The 20,685-nt window shown below is 39.1% G+C and overlaps 2 protein-coding genes across 3 annotated transcripts in view; both read right to left on the bottom strand.

Moving 5' to 3' along the window:
- Window positions 1–14,033, bottom strand: part of LOC143748921 (connector enhancer of kinase suppressor of ras 2) — a 53,517-nt gene extending 39,484 nt beyond the window's left edge. Inside the window, exon 1 of the mRNA XM_077241197.1 lies at window positions 13,372–14,033. Coding sequence (XP_077097312.1) covers window positions 13,372–13,435 — 64 coding nt within the window. The 5' untranslated portion in view covers window positions 13,436–14,033. The remainder of the gene's footprint in view (window positions 1–13,371) is intronic.
- A 1,478-nt stretch (window positions 14,034–15,511) lies between these two features.
- On the bottom strand, window positions 15,512–20,551 carry LOC143748920 (uncharacterized). 2 transcript variants are annotated; one of them, XM_077241195.1, is made up of 3 exons: window positions 20,138–20,362; window positions 19,553–19,721; window positions 15,512–17,989 (listed from the first exon to the last, which is right to left on the bottom strand). In XM_077241195.1, exons 2-3 carry the CDS (start codon window positions 19,710–19,712, stop codon window positions 17,346–17,348), a joined length of 804 nt encoding a protein of 267 aa, XP_077097310.1. In that variant the 5' UTR covers window positions 19,713–19,721; window positions 20,138–20,362; the 3' UTR covers window positions 15,512–17,345. The 2 variants fall into 2 exon arrangements, with proteins under 2 accessions (XP_077097310.1, XP_077097311.1); XM_077241196.1 differs by lacking the exon at window positions 20,138–20,362 and adding an exon at window positions 20,389–20,551 and having other exon boundaries at window positions 16,742–17,989.
- Window positions 20,552–20,685: the final 134 nt, after the last annotated feature.

The raw sequence follows: 20,685 nt of genomic DNA, 5'->3' as shown, positions 1-20,685 counted from the left end.
ATGCCCAGCATTTACGTTGCGTCTCGTCTCGTTTTCGTCACGTGATAAAGGTTCGTTGACGACGATATTTAGTCACAATTTTTGTTAACGAAAGTAACACTAGCCGTGATCCCTGAATCCGGGTGTCAGTCCCAGGGAGGCCTGCTAAGGCCAGCAAGTCCTGTGTCTCAGTCTCGGAGCAGCCTCCTGAAAGTCTTCTTATGTAAGAAAAAAAATGCCACGAACCAGAGAGGTGGGGGACTGAGCTACATGGTGGCCTGATAAGGCCAACTGCCTGACAGTGGTCAAACCTATTTGGCTGATCTTAATCGGGGCTCACCTCCAGTGAGGCCCACTGAGGCCAATTGTCTGATTGGCCAGTGAAATAACAGTCGAGCACCCCATGATGGGGCTCAGAGTTGAAGACCCCATGAAGGTCAGAGTCTGACCATCAAGACTGCTGTTTTATATACCCGTCACTTGAGACTCACTTAGACGACTAAAAGAGGCCTACTAGGTCTGAAGCAAGTCAGTGCTGTCAGCCATCTTCACACTGCTGGGGACTTGCCTATCAGGGAAGTTTGGTCGGGCCTACTAGCTGATAGCAAGTCTATTCTGCTACAAACATACACTGTTGGGAACCATACTACACCAACATAACTATTTCGGCCACCCACAGGAGGCCTAATACGGCTAGCAAACTGGTCGCGGCTATAATGTATGTCCCACAATGTTGGGACTCACCACCGAGGAGGCCTGTTAAGGCCTACTACCCATCAGTGAGTCTACTGCCCGAACTACTAAGGCCAACCACCAGAGGTAAACTGGCCTCAATCCCTGCCTGGTCAAGGCCTGCTGAGGCCTACCACCTAACCGCGCAGCCTTCGTTGGAAGATACGTTTTTTTATACAGCGCCTACAGCATCCTGGTACCTAGTCACAATGCCAAAGGCAGTGTACTCAGCAACAAAGCAACAACCTTTAAGCAACTGTACACATGGGCGTCAGCTCATGGCAATGCTTATGCTTTACGGGAGCGTACTTCGAAACCAAAAAAGGAAGTGAAGTTTAAAACTTCCCGCTCGACCCGAGCCATAGTGGTGCGAGGTAGAATAATACAGAACTGAAAGTGGGGTACTCACTACCTACCAGGGGAGTGCCACCACCTAACCCTCAGATTCAACAGGGTTCGGGCCTACTAGTGGCTCTAGGGGTAACAGAACCTTATCTGCGCCCATGGCAGGGGCTTGTAGGGCTTGATTGCAAGCCACCCACCTACAACCCATCACTCGAGCAGGTAGCTCAGCGAGCTGAGTGGAGCCGATTCTGGCGGCCTGGGTCCATATATTAGTTCTGCACGGTGTATAGGTGTATAGGCATACACCAAACCTGTCTCTTTGTGAGGCGAAAGACGACCTAAACCTTGTTCAAAAAGACCTATTGTACCGGGGAGGCCTTACTGAAGGCCTAACCCTAGGCCTTCAATAAGGCCATGCCTCTAGGCCTTCAATTAGGCCATGCCTCTGCACCAACCTGCATTAGTTTTCTCACCCCCGAATGCAGAGAAGGGGGCGGGCCTTGGCCGAACGACTCCCACCATGGGAGGAAACTAGCCCGCTGATGTCGGTGGATCTGGGCAGAGTATGGGTTCTTCCATGCCCTCTCAATCGAGAAATCGATCGTCGAGCCAGCCGCGAGTGGTCTCTCCCCTAACACACCGCCCGGGCAGCTGCAGCCTGCCAGCGGCTCGTTCCATAACATCCAACAGCTCAGCATACACGGGGCAGGCTGGCTGAGAGGGTTCAGGATCTACCTGATTATCACCCTCATCAGTCATCTCCTGCTCATCCTGAAGAGCACTCGCTGCAGGAACAGTAGGAGAATAGTCTTCCTCATCCACCTGCAACTCACCCTCGTCAGCCGCCGAATAGTCTGAGAGGTTTACACCCTCTCAAGGCGATCGGCGAGGTCTTTCTGTGAACCCCATGATGTAAGTCGCCGCTCTGCCTCAGCCCGAGCGGGACCTGAACCACGAGGTCCAGATGCTGAGCCCTCCTCACTCGAGAGGAGGGCCAGACGAGAGCGGAGCAATCTCAAAGAAAAACGCTCACAGTTTGCACAGGCGGCTCCCTTGAGAACCGCCTGTGCGTGCTCTTCACCCAGACAGAAACGCACAGTTTATGTGTGTCACCCGGCATTAAATATCTTGGGCAAGGGTCAGCACACTTCTGAAAATAAATATTTAGACGAAGTGCGAGTTCCCTTATGAAAGGGACCTACAAGAAATTTGGTCAAGAGACTGTTCTGAACAACAGCGGGGGAAAAAGTGAAAAAAAAGTAAATTCAAGTGAGAAATTCGCTCAAGGGATTACGAGATTTCCTGTTAATGCCATATGCACTGTGATCGGCTGGATTAGTTCTAGGGTCATTCCTGGGATTCAGTAATATTTCAACTTGGATTTTTGATTAAACTACATATAGCTGAAATTAATTTTCTAAATATCCCACATCATTAGATACATATCAACATATTATATTTTTCCCACCTCAGGCAATTTCCCAATTCAATTTAGATATTTAACTAAAACCACTATTTTACTGTGTTAGTCCTTAACATGTCAGGTGGACTGTAAAAAGTGATCAGTTGAATTAAAACTTAACTTTTAAAACTTTTTTTAAAACTTTTTATATAAATAATAAAAAATTGAGGAAACCTGTTGCCTTAAAATTAAGTAAATAAACATCATGCTTAATCGAAATGGAAAGTGGAATTCTCAAGTTCACATATCTTAATTTTTTTCAATTAAGCATTACGTTTATTTACTTAATAATTTTAAGGCTATGGGTTTACTAGATTTGTTTAAGTAAGTGAACTGAACGATTTTTACAGTGTGGTCTGCAAGAAATGCCTTCACTTTTAATCCTATTTTTTTCAAAAGAATAGTTGAGAATAGAGTGACGTTTGAAGACTGTAATGGGTTTGAAGGAGACATTTCCTTCTATATTGTATTTTTAATTTGGTCTCACAAATAGTAACACAAATAAATACTTACAATATTGCCAAAAAAATTTAGACATTGTCCACATTTTGTTAAATATTTTCTAAGTACAAATTCAGTGAAGTGCCTCGTACATGAAGACAAAATGCTTTGTTTGTCCATCCATCTTGTCGTTGCATTGCACACACTACAAGATCACGTGACAATAATATCAAACAGGTTTTAAAAACAACGCAGTGTCCTGATCTTAGCCTGCCTCGAGCAGTCACAGGCGTTGCGTTATTTTTAAAACATATTTGATATATTGTCACGTGATCTTGTAGTGTGCGAACCTGTGTGACCTGCTTACTTTACGACCATCGGCACTGCAACAAGCACCAATTTGACTGCAATCCGGGGATTTGTAGACCTTGGAAAACTGCAAATTCCAGCCAAAAATCATGTAGTGTGACTGTGAGCATACGTTTAGCTGTTGAGCATAAGGTACTATGGCAATGAATACTGCTAAAAGCCAAACCACTTTCATGGTGCCTAAAACCCAGGGTTGGCACAAACTAAACTGAAACATACCTGGCTAACCACCTAAACAGGCTTCATGGTATAGTTTTTTTTTGTTATTATTATTGGAAGGGAAAAAATATAATATAATATATATAGCTATATAGATATAAATATGACATACTAAAAATATTTGAATATATAGGCTATTTATATATTTTATACAAATATTTAAATGTTTAATATGACTAAATTAACAAGACTAAAGAAGATTTCACCAACCCATCAGATAGATGGATACATCTTCAATGTATAAACTATCCATTTTCCCCTTTTGCAGCGTAGTCTCTGCATATTAAGCTGGGACAGGAGAGAGTACTTCATCATGGAAAAAAAAGGTAATTATCATGCATAATTACATGCAATTCTCTATGAGAATGGCCTCCTTTTAGAAACACACACACAAAATCTCTTCAAGTCCACTCTTCTGGTTTACATCCCACCATCTCACATCTGCGCTAACAAATCTACGCTGATCCAAGAACAGCTGACAAAGGGAAAAAATGATTCTGGTCCCTCCCACTAAGAGAGGTGACTCATCGTGAGGAAACCCCTTAGAAAATTATCAAACACTCACTCAGACACAAGCTCGCAAACATCCTAACGTTTCAAGCCCAGTTGCTGCTGTTTCAGGTTCTTCTGATACACCCCACTTTGGACACCGGACATCTTGGAGTTCTTTTCTTTAAATCTGTTCACCACCTGTATTTATACTTCTTGAAAGTCCTTTGACCATCCCAATGATCATAAATGACAGAACATGTCATACATTTTGTCTCTTTGCTCTTAAGGCTATTCTTTCATGTTTATCACAAAATGTACAACCTCACTCTATTGGTGATCAAATACTAAACTTTACAGTGACAGTAAAGACATTTATAATGTAGCCTAATAAAAGATTTCTATTTCAAGTATTCTCTCCTTTAGGCCTATGTCATAAGTGAACAGATGAGAAAGAAACGGATGTTTGTCAGTTTTTTTTGGTCCGTGTAGTCTGTCTTAAAGTGACAGCACGCACCTAACTATGTCTTGTGTCATTAATATTAATAAAACAAAAAAATACAGCTTTAACAAAGATGAAACTATAATTTCTACAGTGAACAAATAGTGTTATTTTACATTTAGGCTTAATTATTTATTTCTGTACCTGAATACTACTGTTAGACTTTGTAACTTTGTTATTTAGTATTCATCTCTGCTTAATTTGTGTATTTGTTCTTATTTTATTACTGAATGTTCACTTGTTTTAAATAATGTGTGAACTTTATCAGTTAGGCTAGTAGTTTTTGATGTAGTATCTATCAAAGAACTTCAAGTGAGCTTTAAGTAATAAATTAAACTCCCGAACCGTGAATTTTGTGATCTGTTCCATCAATAGTCAACAACAAAGATTTATTCAGAAACGCCAGGTTTATTGTAAAACATTGTGGAGATAATTACTTTCATAGTGCATTTTGGCTGATTTCAGTAAAAAATAAAAAAATAAAAAATAAAAGCTAGATTACGGACCCCTGTTAATGGGCTCTGAAATGAATACACGCTTCTTTCGTGCTACTCGTGCACAGGCCTGTATGTAGCATGCAGGGCTGGACTGGGACAAAAAATCGGCCCACTAATAAACACATCATAAACACAACCGATCTTTGCACGCCCTTGAATATGTATACCAACTCCTATTCCTTAAAACCACTAATGCCATGTAATGAGTGAGTAGGAATGAGTAAGAGTTAACAGATGAAATACAGTATCTACTAATTGTAAAATACAATTGAACTATATACTCCACAGTGATGAATCCTAAAACAATCTATAAGCTGCATTGGCATAGCAATTCCAGTGTTTCCCACAGGATTTTTGTTAAATCTGTGGTGAGTGGACCTCTGTCCCCCTAGGAGGGTTCGGACGCATGCTCCCCTGTAAGAAAATGTTGTGCTTTTTAATGTTAAATTCATCAATCTGGTGCACTTTGAGAGTTCAAAATTAAGAGCTCCAACCCATACTTAGTGTGCAAGTTGAACAAAGAAAAACTCAAAAATCTTTTAGTTGTGATGTCTACATTACACTACTACATAATAATAGTTATAATATTAATCTCATGACAGTAACAGCCATATATTGTAAAACAAATGCACTGAAAAATAAAAGAAACTTTCATAATTAGTTTTGTACTAATTTCTATACTTGAATTTTCTATTTCTAATTTCTATTTCTCATGTAAATTAAATTAAGTGATTTTCTTTTTTTATCTCTTAAAATATACTCAATTTAGCAACCTAGATAGCCTATCTCTATTTCCTCTATCAAAACGAGCAGAAACGCTGTTAGTGTGAAAGTGAGAGTTTTAATGAATTCAAAACACGCTTCATGAAGGTTCAAAACCTTTGCGAATCATTTGTTTCAAACCAGCGATTAGCGATTCGAACGCACTGAAACAGTGACTCATTTTATGAAGCAAATGGAACAATTGATTCAAAGTTTCGAAAAGCTTTGTTTCTCCTATCACTAGCCTGTTTCACACGTGTGGTGTTGTGACGGGTTAAAATCCTGAAATGCATGACTATGCGTGAAGAATAATTTTAGATAGGCCTATATTTGGAAGGTGATCCACCATTTGAAATCATTTTAAATGAGTGCCTGGAGCATTCTGTATTAGTAGGCTAAGAGAACCTGACCTTCACAGCTTCAGGAAGAGCAGGTAATGAGTGATAAAACACTCAGCTCAGGCAAGGTGAGGGAGTGCAGAGCACTTTCCCCACAAATGCAGTCAATTTGTTTTGGGTTTATTAAATTGAAGGTATTCATCAAATAAGTTCTTTTGCAGTGTCTGAAATCAGCACAGAAGAGAATGTTTGAATTGAGCTCATCACCTGTGCTGGTTTGCCTCTTTTTGAGTTCACTCTTTCTCCCATCTCCCCCTTCAGACAGTCAGTCTTGTACATCTATTTAAATGTTAGGTTTTGCGAAAAACCAGACTGTTAAGAATTTCCATGAAATAGCTTGAATATTACTTCATATTCAGCCATCCTGTAAGCAGCAGAGCACGGTGCTATCAACACCAAGGTTATGGATTTGATTTCTAGGAAAGCAAGACTAAATGCAATGTGTGTCACTTTGAATAAAGGAATCTGCCAAATCCATAAATGTAAATAGTTTAACAGTATGTTCTAATGGGGCATTTCAAATAGTACATGATATTTTTTTTTTTTTAAAGATAGATAAATAAAGTTTTTGGAATACACTGGCAAATATATGGCCTCAAAGCTAACTTGAACTAAAAGCCACAAATTTCCAGACTTTGATTTCATGGGTATGTATTAACTGTGTACTCCGTGGCTTAAGGTTAGTCTGATGAATACATCTACCAAATTGCAATGAAACTATGAAAGTCAAGGACAGGTGCTAAAGTTGTGTCTGTATCTGTTGGATAAGAAAATGCAGTGTTCAAATAGAATAATGTACTGCAAACTAAACTGCCAACTATTTTTAAAAGCATTATGTGAAGCAGTATGCATTGATAAACATCACAAACAGAAGTATTCTACAACATGACCCTATTATGTGTAAAAATAGTTATTGAGCATTTTTATTGATTTCTTTTATTGCGGTGTCTTATAATGTCTTCATTCTTGGTAGTCTAATTAAATAACGAGTCGAGAAAAGGGTGTTAAAAATGATGGGTGATATAACTTGTGATATCTTTATCACACTGAAAATTGAAGGTCAAATTGAGCACTTTCCATTATGGAATATAGTATTCAGGCCAGGGCAGTGAGCTCTGTTGTATAACGCACATTTTGGCAAATGTATTACAGCTCATCCGGGATTTTCATGCTGGCATAAAATTTGCATGCTGTATACTGTAGCAACAGTGAAAGTAATGTGATAGTAGGTTATTCTGATCTGAATTTGAAACAGCCAACATTTAATAGGATAATTTAAATAATGGGATAATGTTTTTAATCAATCTGCACTGTATGACCAGCGAAAACAGAGAAAAAGGGTTGTGGTGTTTCAATTTGCCTGAAAGTTATAAAAACTTTAACAACCATAATACACTGGGCTCAATCAAACTGTATGTGAGCGGGGATACAAAAATACGGAAGTACAATCTGTAGTTTTCACAAAAGACTTGGAACTGTCAAGACCCTGTCAAGTAAAATGTGACTTTAGTTGACCAATAAACGGAGATAAAATGGGAAAGATTACACAATGTTCAGTTACATATACTGCTGACATTGCAATAATATAAAGCTGGTTCGAAAAGGCTGAGGCATTTGATTATTTACACATGGACATCAGTCATCTATTAAAACCCCTAAAATATACAGAGATACAAACAAGCGGAATAGGTTTACAAATGAAATTAGGCTTCTGGAAAGATTTTATTAGATGAAACAGGTGAGCCACTAGGGCTTATGGAGTGTGCACTCATTTTGTTAACAGAGAACGGTGGAGATAAATGCTCTGATAAGTGACAGAAGAGCAACAGTAGCAATGAACACTGGGAAGAACCACTGCAGTGAGACAAACTCCAAGTAGTACATTCTATTGACAATTTTTTCTGTTAAACGGAACACATTTGAAAGAATTGCAATATCAATACTATATTAAAACTACAACTATATGGATAACCTTAAAGGGTTAGTTCACCCAAAAATGAAAATTCTATCATCATTTACTAACCCTCATGTAGTTCCAAACCCGTAAGTCTCATTCCTCTTCGGAACACAAATTATCTTTTTGATGAAATCTATGAGATTTCTGTCCCTCCATTGACAGCTACGCAACTGACACTTTGATACTTCAAAAAGTTCATAAAGAGATCGTAAAACTAATCCATTTGAATTGACCGGTTTTATTCACATATAGACATTGATCAGCAAACATAAACAGAAGCTCAACTGAAGCTGCTTGACCCGCCAGAACAAACCTCATTGATTCTTGTGGAAGCTCAAACGTGATGCGTAACAGGAGAATGAACCTCATTGGTTCTTGCACGTCATCCAAACATGCTTGAGCTTCCGTTTACCACAACTGAAAGCCTGAATTAAATTTCTTCATCATAAAAAGCGATTGTGTCTCTTCAGAAAATTTTTGACTAAACCGCTCAATTCAAATGGATTAGTTTTACGATCTTTTTATGAACTTTTTGAAGCGTCAAACTGTCAGTTGTGTAGCTGTCAATGGAGGGACAGAAAGCTCTCAGGTTTCCTCAAAAAAATATTCATTTCTGTTCTGAAGATGAAAGAAAGTCTTACGGGTTTGAAACAACATGACAGAATAATGACAGAATTTTCGTTTTTGGGTGAACTAACCCTTTAACAATAACTGCTGAACCAAATGCATATCCACAGTCCTAACTGACCCTATCATATGTCAACCTGCATGATGATCTTTCAAATGTAAGTTTTAAAGGTCAAAACTGGGCATGCAGCAGAGTTTTATATTACAAGATGTCTGTAATGTTAGAGGAGGCAGATTATCTCTAGACATCATCAGCACATGTCACATCCCTGCATGCAAGTTTTTTCTATTGACATTCTGCCAAGTGTAAGAAAACGAATGAAAAACACACATAACAGAAATATGGCAATGGCTACAATTTAGGAAATAAACAGTAAACAATAAATATGGCAATGACTACAATTTAGGAAATAAACAGTAAACAATAAACACAAAACAATCATGCTGAGAGATGTTTTCTTGTGCAGAATCTCTATGAAAATTTGATGCAAATCAATAGAAAGCATCAATACCAGCAAAATGACCCAGTATCAGGTGTTCTGAGGTCTGACAAACTCTTCGTCAGCAGTAATTGTGAAGATTATGCTCAAGCAGATATAGTTTGCAGTTGCATCTGAGACAGTGAACAGGGTTCCTGAAAATGGAAACCATCCTGCACAACTGGCCGTGAAACCTAGTTATCTAAAATACAGAACTAATCAGTAATCCTGCACAGGGGAGAATTCAATTCAATACAGTTATAGCACTTTTCACAATACATATCGTTTCAAAGGAGCTTAACAGAAATGTTACAATTAAGAGTAATATCAATTTAGAGGTGTCCATATTGCATAAATGTACAGTTCTAAAAAAATACAGATCACGCAATCGCGTGGCGAAGAATGCCATGGTGAAGAAAATCAAATTTTATCAATTTGAGTTTGCAGTCTATAATGAATTGTGATCAAATATAAAGACTGTGCACCACGAAACAGTGTCAAGAAGAATCTCTCTGTTGAAATATTGAAGTGGTTCCACGCAAAAAAAAGCATACAACGTGAACAGTTTAGTCCAATAAACAAAAAAATTACTATTTTGAGCTGGTTCTTCCTGTGAATAAAAACATACAGCGTGATCTGGATAATCCAATTCATGAACAAATGACTCTTGTCAGCCGGTTCTCTTTAGTGAATCAGAAACAAACACGGCAATCCTATTCACAAACAAATTACTGTTTTTAGAAGGTTCTTTTTGGTGAATTGAAAACAAACAGAGTGAGCAGAGTAATCCAATTCATGAACAAATGGCTGCTTTTTTTAATAAATTGTTCTTGTAAAATGGTTTGAATTAATCTGACAAATCTTTACTGAACTGTTACAATTCTGTTGGAAACACTAACCCATTAAATACATGAACTTACAAGGCAGTTATTCCAATAATAGCAATGAACGAAAGACTGATCAGTATTGGCACCCTTGGTAAATATGTGCAAAGGCGGCTGTGACAATAAATCTGCATTGTTTATTCTTTTGATCTTTCATTCACAAAATTCTAACTTTTCATTGAAGCAAAACAATTGAAAGTGTGTGTGTGTGTGTGGGGGGGGGGGGGGTACACTCACATTATGAAATAAATGTTTTTTTCTAGTTCACGTTGGCCACAATTATTGGCACCCAATTATTGCAATGTATTTTTCCCAAGATAACAGCTCTGAGTCTTCTTCTATAATGTCTGATGAGTTTGGAGAACACAGGAAAAGAGATCAGAGACCATTCCTCCATACAGAATCTCTCCAGATCCTTCAGATTCCCAGCTCCAAGTTGGTGCTTCTTCTCCTCAGTTCACCCCACCCCACTCTTGGATCTGAACAAGATGTCCAGGACCTCCAGCAAAAAGATAATAGGCCCACAACATTAAAGATCCAGCAGTATATTTAACCGTGGGCATGGGGTACTTTTTATCCCTGTCTGCACCAAACACATCTAGAAGGTTTGCTACCAAAAAGCTAATTTTTAGTTTCATCTTAACATAAAACCCTGTCCCTTTTAAAGTTCCAGTCATGTCTGACAACTGAATATGCTGGTGTTTGTTTTCAGATGTGTGAAGAGGTTTTTTCTTGAAACCCTCCCGAACAACTTCGGGTTATGTAGGAGCTGTTTGATAAAAAAAATGTAGGCTTTCTGACTCCAAGTCCCAACTAATCTCTGCAATTCTCCATCTGTGATCCTTGGAGAGCCTTTGGCCACTCAAACCTTCCTCCTCGCCGTGCATTAGGACGATATAGACACACGTCCTCTTCCTGGCAGATTCATAACATCTTTAGTTGATTGGGACTTGTTGATTATTGCCCTGATGGTGGAAATAAGGATTTTCAATGCTTTAGCTATTTTCTTACAGCCACTCTTTATTTTGTGATGCTCAACAATCTTTTGCTGCACATCAGAGCTATATTTTTTGGTTTTACTCATTGTGAAGGATGATTAAGGGAATTTGGCCTTTGTGTTTCCTCATATTTATACTCCTGTGGAACAGGAGATTGTGGCTGGACAATTTCATGCTCCTAGTCACCCTGGTGTGCTAAAAAAAATGTAAATATGAATGGGATTAAACTTCAGTGATATTTTACTCATAAGAATATCTAGGGGTGCCAATAATTTTGGCCATCATGAATTTGATTTTATAATGTGAGTTTCCCCCACTTTCAATTATTTTACTTAAATGAAAGGTTAGAATTTTGTGATTTTTTTTTATGAAAGATCAAAAGGATAAACAATGCAGATTTATTTTCACAGCCGACTTTGCTCATATTTACCAAGGATGCCAATACTAGTGGAGGGTACTGTACATTAATAGATACAGAAGAGACCTGAGGGACATATAATTGGCTTAAGAATTTCATTAAAGTATGGGTGTTTTGGACATAGAGATCACAACCATTATTGATTCACCTGTGTACACTTGTCCATTATTAGATTGGTGGCAAAGGCTATCTGACCGTTGAAATGCTCATGAGTAGAGATTATGAGCAGCTGAATGTCATGTGCACTAATGCCCTTAAACTTCACTTCAGATTGCATCTGATCTTGCTGGTATTTCGGCCTTATGTCTCTCCACCACAGCTGGTCCATTGTGTTCTACTTATATCGTATCATCCATCAGAGTGTTTTTGCATGTCATCTAAAGAAGAGCATGTCATTAATGGAAAATTATTTCCAATAAGATACCAACTGTCATGTCAGATTGTATAGCTTTTTGAAAATGCCATCAGTTTTTCCCAAAAAGGAAAGGCCAAGTCCACATCCCTGAGCTATAACTGCATGATGAAACCTGCATGGTGTGCCTTCAACTATCGGCTAGCAGCATTCGGATAGCCTACTCTCCCTTGCTTTCTTCTGGATGGGTTTATGCAAAGCTATTTTAACCTAGTTTTCCTAAAAATACATACTATATATTTTTATGTTATTGTACAATTGGGAAAGACACAATAATCTCTCATAAAAGAGGGTCTATCTAATAAATAAAGTGACACTATAATGATAACTATTAAGATTGTTAGAAGTACATAAGAAATAAATAGGTCAACTACTACATAGGGTGAATTTAGATTGATTGGGACCTTTTTGGTCATTGAGATGACTGGGGAAAAGTGTCCCAATCAACCTGAATTCATCCCTAATAAACAGTTATACAGAAATAGGTAGAAGTAACATAATTCAAGCAATGAATATACAATCTTTTTCCAGTAACAATGGAATAGATACATGTCCATATTAGGATAGTGACTAGAAGCAAATAAATAAGAACTAGAATGTACTGTGACAAAGTTAATATTCTAGTCTCTGTAGGAAGCACAAGAATCTATTTGAAAACATTTAAAAAGATAGGCTACTAATGGATTACTTATGGTAATTAAACCCCAATGACATAAAAATAGATACTAATTAGTTTAAAGGAGTAAATGTTTGTCATGGGGGGACTGTCAAAGCTCAGCTGGTTTCCACAGATACCGTCATCCCTCTTCTGGTCCCAATATTACGCGCATCTGCAGCGCAGCACAGTGCGCGACGGCCTGGTTCTGTCCATGGTGCTAGTTATCACTGCGCGAGAGGGAGATTTATTCACTGAGGCTGGAAACAGCACTCTCTCTCTCTCTCTCTCTCTCTCCATCTCTCTCTCTCTCTCTGTGTGTGTGTGTGTGTGTGTGTGTGTGTGTGTGTGTGTGTGTGTGTGTTCACACATGCACGTATATGTATATTTTAGGCACTGTATGGAAACGCCATGTCGCCCTTTGTCATTATAACCGTTTTTGCTAATCTACTTGCAAAACACGCGAGCGCGCGCACACAGACACACATAGATATCACGCATCCCCAGACCACACGCACACCCCCTATTGCGCGACCCGTGTAGCGCTGTGCAGATCACACACACCATGGTGCGCCGAGTAAAGGCGCAAAATGGCACACAAGCGCGATCAATACCTCACTGCACGGCACAGGCAGAGACGAGAACAGCACGCATGCAGCCGAGACGCTCTTCCCGCTCACCCATTCCTTTCCCATCGGCTATAGGTCATGCAGAGGTACTGCGGGGGGACAAATGTTTTTTTTTACCTTTCATCCAGTCCAGCACCTGCTTTGGGGACCATTTGCTGATGGGTTCCATGACCAGCGCCATGGCTGGTGTGCGTTGATATCCCGGTTGAATTGTGTATGGAGCGCGCGGACCATCCGAACCCAGAAAAACAGATCAGAACCGCCGTTAGATCACAGGGGCACATGTGATTCCGTTACATTGACGGCAGCGCGCGCGCGGCAGGAGTCTTGCTGTTGGATACATCCTCGCGGAGGACTGCGACGGAGAGATCCACGCGCGCGACTCTAACCCGCCCCCCCTCCAGCTCTCTCTCTCTCTCTCTCTCTCTCTCTCTCTCTCTCCCAAGTGTGCACCTGCTTCTCCAGTCTATCGAGTGGAGATGCAGGGGGGGATGTGTCTCTCGCCCCCCTCCCTTCCGCGCTCGCAACGCTGCAGTATCACATGGGTCAGCGGTTCCATGAGCGTGGGGACTGTTCGGTGACACTACCGATAAACGCTGAACAGCTCCACTGGGTCCGATACTGAGCGCGAGATGCAACCGAGTGCCTTGTAAACGGCTACTTGGTATGCGTGCTTGTATGCGTCTCTCTCTCTCTCTCTCTCTCTCTCTCTCTCTCTCTCTCTCCCTACCTCCCTCTCTCGCTCTCCCTCTCTCTCGGTTCCCTCTCTCGGTTGGACTGTTTCGGGTTTACACGAGCTCGCTCCTCCGTCCGCGTCTGGAAAATTTTCTGCGCGCCCGTTCTCTTACGTCACCGCAGCCCAATATCACTCGTATGGCAAAAGTCGTAGAGTGCGCCAGCTAAACCAATAGCTGCTCAGCAGAGTGAGGTAACCGCCACCGACCGAGCCAGGGAAACCGGGTCACCCGATAAAATAGACAGAGAACACAAAACTGTGCTGCTCAAATTAACGCAAATGCACAGAAAGACTAAATATTGGGGGTACTGGATCTCCGATGATAAATAGGGAAAATCCTTTAAAAAAGGATGGTGGGGGTGGTTGTAGTCTAATATTTAGTCATTGTTCATTGCCGAAGTATGTACCACAAATCAATCCTTTACGACTGGCTGCCTGCACATTCATTCACTGAGCTCGCGGCTGCTGCAACTTGCGCTCTCTTCACGACTCAACCTCCACGGAGAGTAGTTAGCAATAACTACTTAAGATTTTGCTTTGGTATAATTTTCGGGACAATCAGGGCCGGATTCGGATTTTTCGGGACTTCTGTCACCCTATTCCTGTCCCACTACCACAGGACATCAAAATATGGCAAGGGACTAGATTAAATGTTGGCCTGGGCAACTTCCAGGACTAGTGGAGAGAGAGAAAGAGAGAGAGCGGTCCATCTGGTATTATGGTTTGCGAAATGGTGCCAGGCTAAAGAGCCCGCTTAGATGCCCACAGAGCAGCTACAAGAGTGTGAAGTAGCCATTGGCACAGATCAGATTAACACACACAGACACACACACATGCGAACACATTTACAGATCACAGTTAACAGTTAATCCTGTTGATGATGCTGTGAGTTTGGCTCCTGTGTACCGGTGCCAGGATATCAGCATGCACACAAACACATTACTCATGGCCCGTTAACTGTTATGTCTGCACCTCCCTGAATGTGACGTCAGAGCGACGTCAAAACATCATGTCAGCAAAGGCATTTAAGCTATTTCCATTCATTACTACAATAAAATGAAATTCTTAATATAGCGTATATTAATATAATGCGTGTATTTTAGCTGTAAATATCGATGTTATAAACAGTTGAGGTCTCACAGCTCTGGGTGAAGGACAATGCCATGGCCCAGTATGACATAACCCTTGATGGTGAGATTGGCCGCCGTTCCGAACGCTCCCAGCAGAGGGCGTGAGCACAATATCAGCATTTGTTCTCTGCGCCTGGGTGTCATTTTACAGTAAGAACAGCAGGTGGCAGTATTTAAAAACACTTATTTAAGTTTCACATTATTGAAACATTACCAAAACATCTCATGGAAAAAGGAATTGATTTAACTGAATCATGGCACTATATATAGAACTGAGGACATAAGCTAATAAAGTTTAAATTCATTATTACCGCTTTATTATGATTACAGGGAAAGTGAAAGTAGCATTTAGCAGCAGGACTGATGGAGATAAACAACATTTGATTGGCTGTTTAGTAGGAAGTGGTAACATTTATAGATGTCATTACACAGTCTACACATGACAGCATGACTTCGGTTCCTCTTCTTCTAAACATACAATGTTGATGGAAGCTTACAATGGAAGAGGAGAGGGGAGGATTGTGGATGAGTAAAAAGAAAAGAGGCGCTCTGCTGTGACATTGGACTTGTTTGTGGGTTTTCTGAGGGATTTGCAGTTGGTCACAATTTGTCAGTCTATGAGGTCTGGAAAGGATGAATTAGCATTAATGAAAATGTAAATTAAACTAATGTTCTGAGTTAAACAAAAGTTAAGCTCTATTGACAGAATTTGTGGCAGAATGTTGATTATAACAGAAAAACATTTTAAACATTATAACAGAACTGCCCCTTAGTTTTTTTTGTTTGTTTTTTAAATAAAAAAAGCAAAAATTGCAGTTACAGTAATAATTACGTAGGCAATTTAGTATTTACAATGGAAGTAAAAGAGTTCAGCAATCTGGAAAGTCTAAATAAAGAAATGTGAGACTCATGTTTGTTAAAGCACTCATATGTATTAAAAAAAAAAACATTCATCATTCACTATTCTATCTGTAACATAGCCAAAATCATACCTTTGAGGTGGGACTATTTTTATAGGCGGCTGGATGAATGTCTGGTTGTGCATTACTACTAATAATAATATAATAAATAATAATAATTCCTGTGAGTGGAGTTTGCTCCATGTTAACACAAGGCATTACAGATTATGTTACATTGCTTGTATATATCATGCTAGATAGCAGGTATACAATTTAGAAGTAAACTACTGTCCAAAAGTTAAGGGTCAGGTTTAAAAAAATATAAGTAATTAACACTTTTATTCAGCAAGGATGCATCAAATTGATCAAAAGTGACAGTAAACACATTTATAATTTGACAAAAGATTTCCATTTCAAATAAATGCTGTTCTTTCTATCTTTCTATTTATCAAAAAAATAGTTTTTTTCAGAGTAGTTTTTCAGATTTGCTAATAATAAGAAATGTTTCTTGAGCACCAAATCAGCATACTGTATTAGGATATTCTGAAGGATCATGTGACACTGAAGACTGGAGTAATGAGGCTGTAAATTACATGAAATAATGAATTAAATAAATTGCATTTTACAATACAATATTTCACAATATTTTGTTTTGTACTGTATTTTTGATTGAATAAATACAGCCTTCATTGTGAGCATAAGAGACCTCTTTTAAAAATATATATATATATACTGACCCCAAACATTTGAACAGTAGTGTAACTTTACATAGACAAGGTCACAAGTGACCACACCCTATGATAACATGTATATGTGCCAGAGAAACAAGCGTGCAGCCATCTTTAGAATTTTGTCTTTGAAATTCTGTTTTTGCACTAGCTCAAATTTCTATAGCATCGCTCTCGGAGAGTAAAAAGCTTTTGACATGGATTTACCTATTTTAGAGTTAACAAAAGTCATCATGAGCATTGTAATATTTGAAGTGGATGTCATAACAAATGTCAGTAGACCGGGAAGAATTTAAAACGAGCGGTTCATTCAAGATCTATACTTCATACTGTGGAAATACAAACCAGAAAAGAGAGACACAACGTGGCTACATAAGGTCTATACTTTTGAAACATTGTGTATGTTAATGTTCATTATTTTTGCTTTACAAAAATCCTGGCATGAGGTAAAACAAATCTCTGGTAATCAACATGCCACAAATTATGTGGGTACTGAACGCAGAACATTCCTTTAACAACACAGATAACTTTAAAATATTTGTGTGTTGGTCAAAAGACAGGAAGTTTTAGGAGGGCAGGAGTGTGTTTATAAGTGTGGCTACTCATCTTCTGAAATTCGCAGCACAGGTGAGCTAAAGTGGGAGGTGGCTGGAGCTGAGCAAGTGCTCAAGTATCGCACAACATTATTGGATGAAGAATCCAGCTCTTCCTGACTGGCTGTTTGTTCTTTGGCTACAGTCAGGCTGGTGGGCACCAGTCCCGGCATGACGTCAGCGCCCAGCAATGAAGATCCACAGCACGCCATGTTTTGCATATGCTGACAAAACACCTCCAGCATTTGGACCTCCAAATAGCCATTCAACATGGAGTTGGTGAGCCTTCTCTCCCAGCCTGGGCTCTGAACACTCTTCATGACAAGATACCCCTCGTCCTGCTGGGTTACACCCACTGCTTGTTGACTTTGCTCCAAAGAAGGCTCCAGAGAGCTCAAGTCCTGAGATTGAAGCAGTGGTCCGTTGTCCAGTGGGTTGAGCAGCTCTGGGTTATGAGGACTCCAGTGCTCCAGCCGGTCACCTGCAAGCCGGAGGTCTGGATAGTCCTTGTAGAAGCTGGGACAACACCAGGAGCAATATAGAGTCATGCCCAAGTGTTCCTCCCTGCTACAGCTGAGAATGGGCATAGCGTTGCTGGGTGCAGAGGACCGGCACTGCCTTGGCTTTTCCAGGCCTTCGGGCCTGCCAGCTGACATGAAGAGAGAATGTTTTAGGCACTGCTATAACCAGCCTCATCTTAACATAGCACAAAACAAATAGCCAAAACATGTGGAAATTTGTAGGAAAGCCCAGAGTTTGGAGCTCACTTGATACACTGAATGACAGTTTGAATGTCTCCATACAAATGCCGCTTTTGTGCAATTCGCTTGGGCACTCACCAAAATGAGGAAGTCATTTTTTTCTTAATTTTCCTGTTTTATGTATTGTAGCTGTGAGCCACTAAACTGAATTGAAATATTAGCTAAAATGAGCTTGGAATTTTGTTGGTTTATTCTATTGCACAATATTACCACTTAAAGTTAGCATGAAACTGAAATTACAATCAAATTTTATTTTCTATTGTGCTGTATATATAAGTGACAGGTTCTTGAATAAGAAAATTTTTTAAAAAAAATTATAATCTCGAATTTATTAGATTGTTGTCGTTTGTGATTGACAGGTTGCTGGCATTGGGGAGGGGAAGTTAAAGTTTTTGACTAAAGATTACGAGGGCATATGAATTTTTGAAAAATGCATGGATACATAATTTATCATTAACACTGCAATATTTAATTAAAAATAAGAATGGACCCTTTACACATTTCCAGGGTTCTCAGAAGAGTAAGTCAGCATAGTTGGGTAAACTTATATAGCAGTGAAAGGGAGATGACAGGAAATATAATTTTTGTATTTGCATTTGCTCTAAAAGCAAAAGAAAAATTTTGTTATAGTGTTTCCACAACTTTCCAAAAGAGGGAAAAAATATAGAGATAGATTATAGCAGTCAGAAGAGAGAAAGATGTCCAATTTGCCATCACTCCCTCAGTAGTTGTATTAGACAGCATTGCAGTGTTAATTCATTTTTTTCTCATTTACTGTCAAGATAATATCACTCAAAGTATAGCGTTATAAATGTGTATTACATTTTTTTATAATGAAAATATTCAAAACTTTACTAGATTTGCAACGTTGATAACAATGGAAACTTGTCATAAAAGTCTGTGAAAAGGGGCCATTGTCAATTTTGATTTCATGGTGACTTTAAATACATAGTTCAATCCAAATTATAATTTTTTAAAATGTCACTGTTTACTCACCCTCATGTCAAAAACCCGTAAGCATTTTATTCCATAAAATGAAAGTTGTTTTGGATTTTCATTGTATGGACATTGAGACTGTTGAAACATTCTTCAAAATATATTCTTCTGTATTCTGCATTAGAGTAAAAATCATTCACCTTTATAACGATATGAGAGTGCAAATTATGACTTTTCATTTTTGGGTGAACTATCCTTTTAACCACATGCTCAAATGTAACACCTGCATTTAAGTGGCTTTTCAGTTTGTGGGTTAAAATTCTCAGCAGCACCACACTTCCTTCCTCAATTTTATTTTTGTATTTATTGACTGTTCCCAGGACCTGGGCCACATTCATAGTCTATAAGTGATATTGTTTCATTGTTCATCTGCCAATGCCATCAGTCAGATCATGACTTTATGTTTTTTTTAACACAACCTCATCCTAATAACCCAGAATTCTGTGGTCTCTCACCTCTCACAGTTCGTGGTGTCAGAGGTGATCTGGCAGTGGCGTATGTCATGCAGGGGTCGGGACAGGTCGTGAGGGTGGATGAGAGTGTATGAGAGCGTCCATCATGATTTGTGGTGTCTTCTGTGCAGTTCAGAACATGAAGGAAAGCTTCTCCGAGCATGATAGCAGCCTGCGCACACAAACACAGATCGAGCTCCACTGAATATACATTTAATACTTACTCAAGAAGAAACTTGAATCAAATACAAAAACAGAGTATAATCATACATAAGAGGGCAAAATCATAAAAAGGCATGAATCAAATCAAACTGAAATGAGGAATTAAAAAGAACTGAATGACGGAGTATAGTGCATACTGACTGCACTTCCTTCCTTAATAATTTCTTTAATAAAATCTAATAAAAATCCTTTCAGAATATAGATTACTCTGATTTATGTAACCAGATCAAACAAATACTCGAAATAAACTCTTCAAAACCCTTTAGACAACCACCAGTTAAGAAAACAAAAGCAGATCATTATAGCCTAGTTACAACAACTATCTATTTATTAAGAATATAGATAGCCTATCTATAAGAAACTTACCAAACGTTTTAGAGTGGTATGCCTTTTTGTATGGTTGCAGAAACAGAAATCTCAAGAGTGAAAGTAATACTCAGTAATTTCCAATCTATAGTGTCACTTTCAGATAGTTCTCTCATCTATATATCTGTCTGTCTGTCTATAAATCTATGCCTGAGATGTTTTCTCTGTGCTGGCGTCTCTGTTCTGGGTAGCAGCAGAGGAAGTAAGCAGTTGTAGATCGCACACACACTGACACACTCCCAAACACTTACACAGATTAAGCCTCGGCTTGAACAAAGCAGAAGTGAGAAAAGTCTTGTGGCTCCTCTTCTCTATTACAGATTGCCACATGTGCGCGCACGGTGACTGCAATTTCATGTTTCATTATATTTGCACTTATTTTTATCACTTATATTTGCACGTTTTCATAGAAAGAGAACTACTCCTCATCTGCTTAAAAAACTTTTTTTAAAAAAAAGCATATATAGACATAGGAGGGTCTGTCTTTATTCCTTGGGTTAAACGTGAGCTTTTCCTTTTCAAACCATATGGCATAGCATTATTTGGTG

Source organism: Siphateles boraxobius, unplaced genomic scaffold (assembly GCF_051911475.1).
Source record: "Siphateles boraxobius isolate OS27281-9 unplaced genomic scaffold, OSU_SipBor_1 24, whole genome shotgun sequence".
Lineage (NCBI taxonomy): Eukaryota > Metazoa > Chordata > Actinopteri > Cypriniformes > Leuciscidae > Siphateles > Siphateles boraxobius.
Note: the sequence above shows the minus strand (reverse complement) of the source record. Positions and strands in the feature narration are given on the sequence as shown.

Excerpts from the sequence above, each read along its gene's own strand:
- LOC143748920 (XM_077241196.1), bottom strand. The coding sequence starts at position 19,712 with ATGCTCGGAGAAGCTTTCCTTCATGTTCTGAACTGCACAGAAGACACC. Across the intron at positions 17,990-19,552 it reads GACACCACGAACTGTGAGAG|CTGGCAGGCCCGAAGGCCTG; the intron begins GTGAGAGACCAC and ends TCTTCATGTCAG.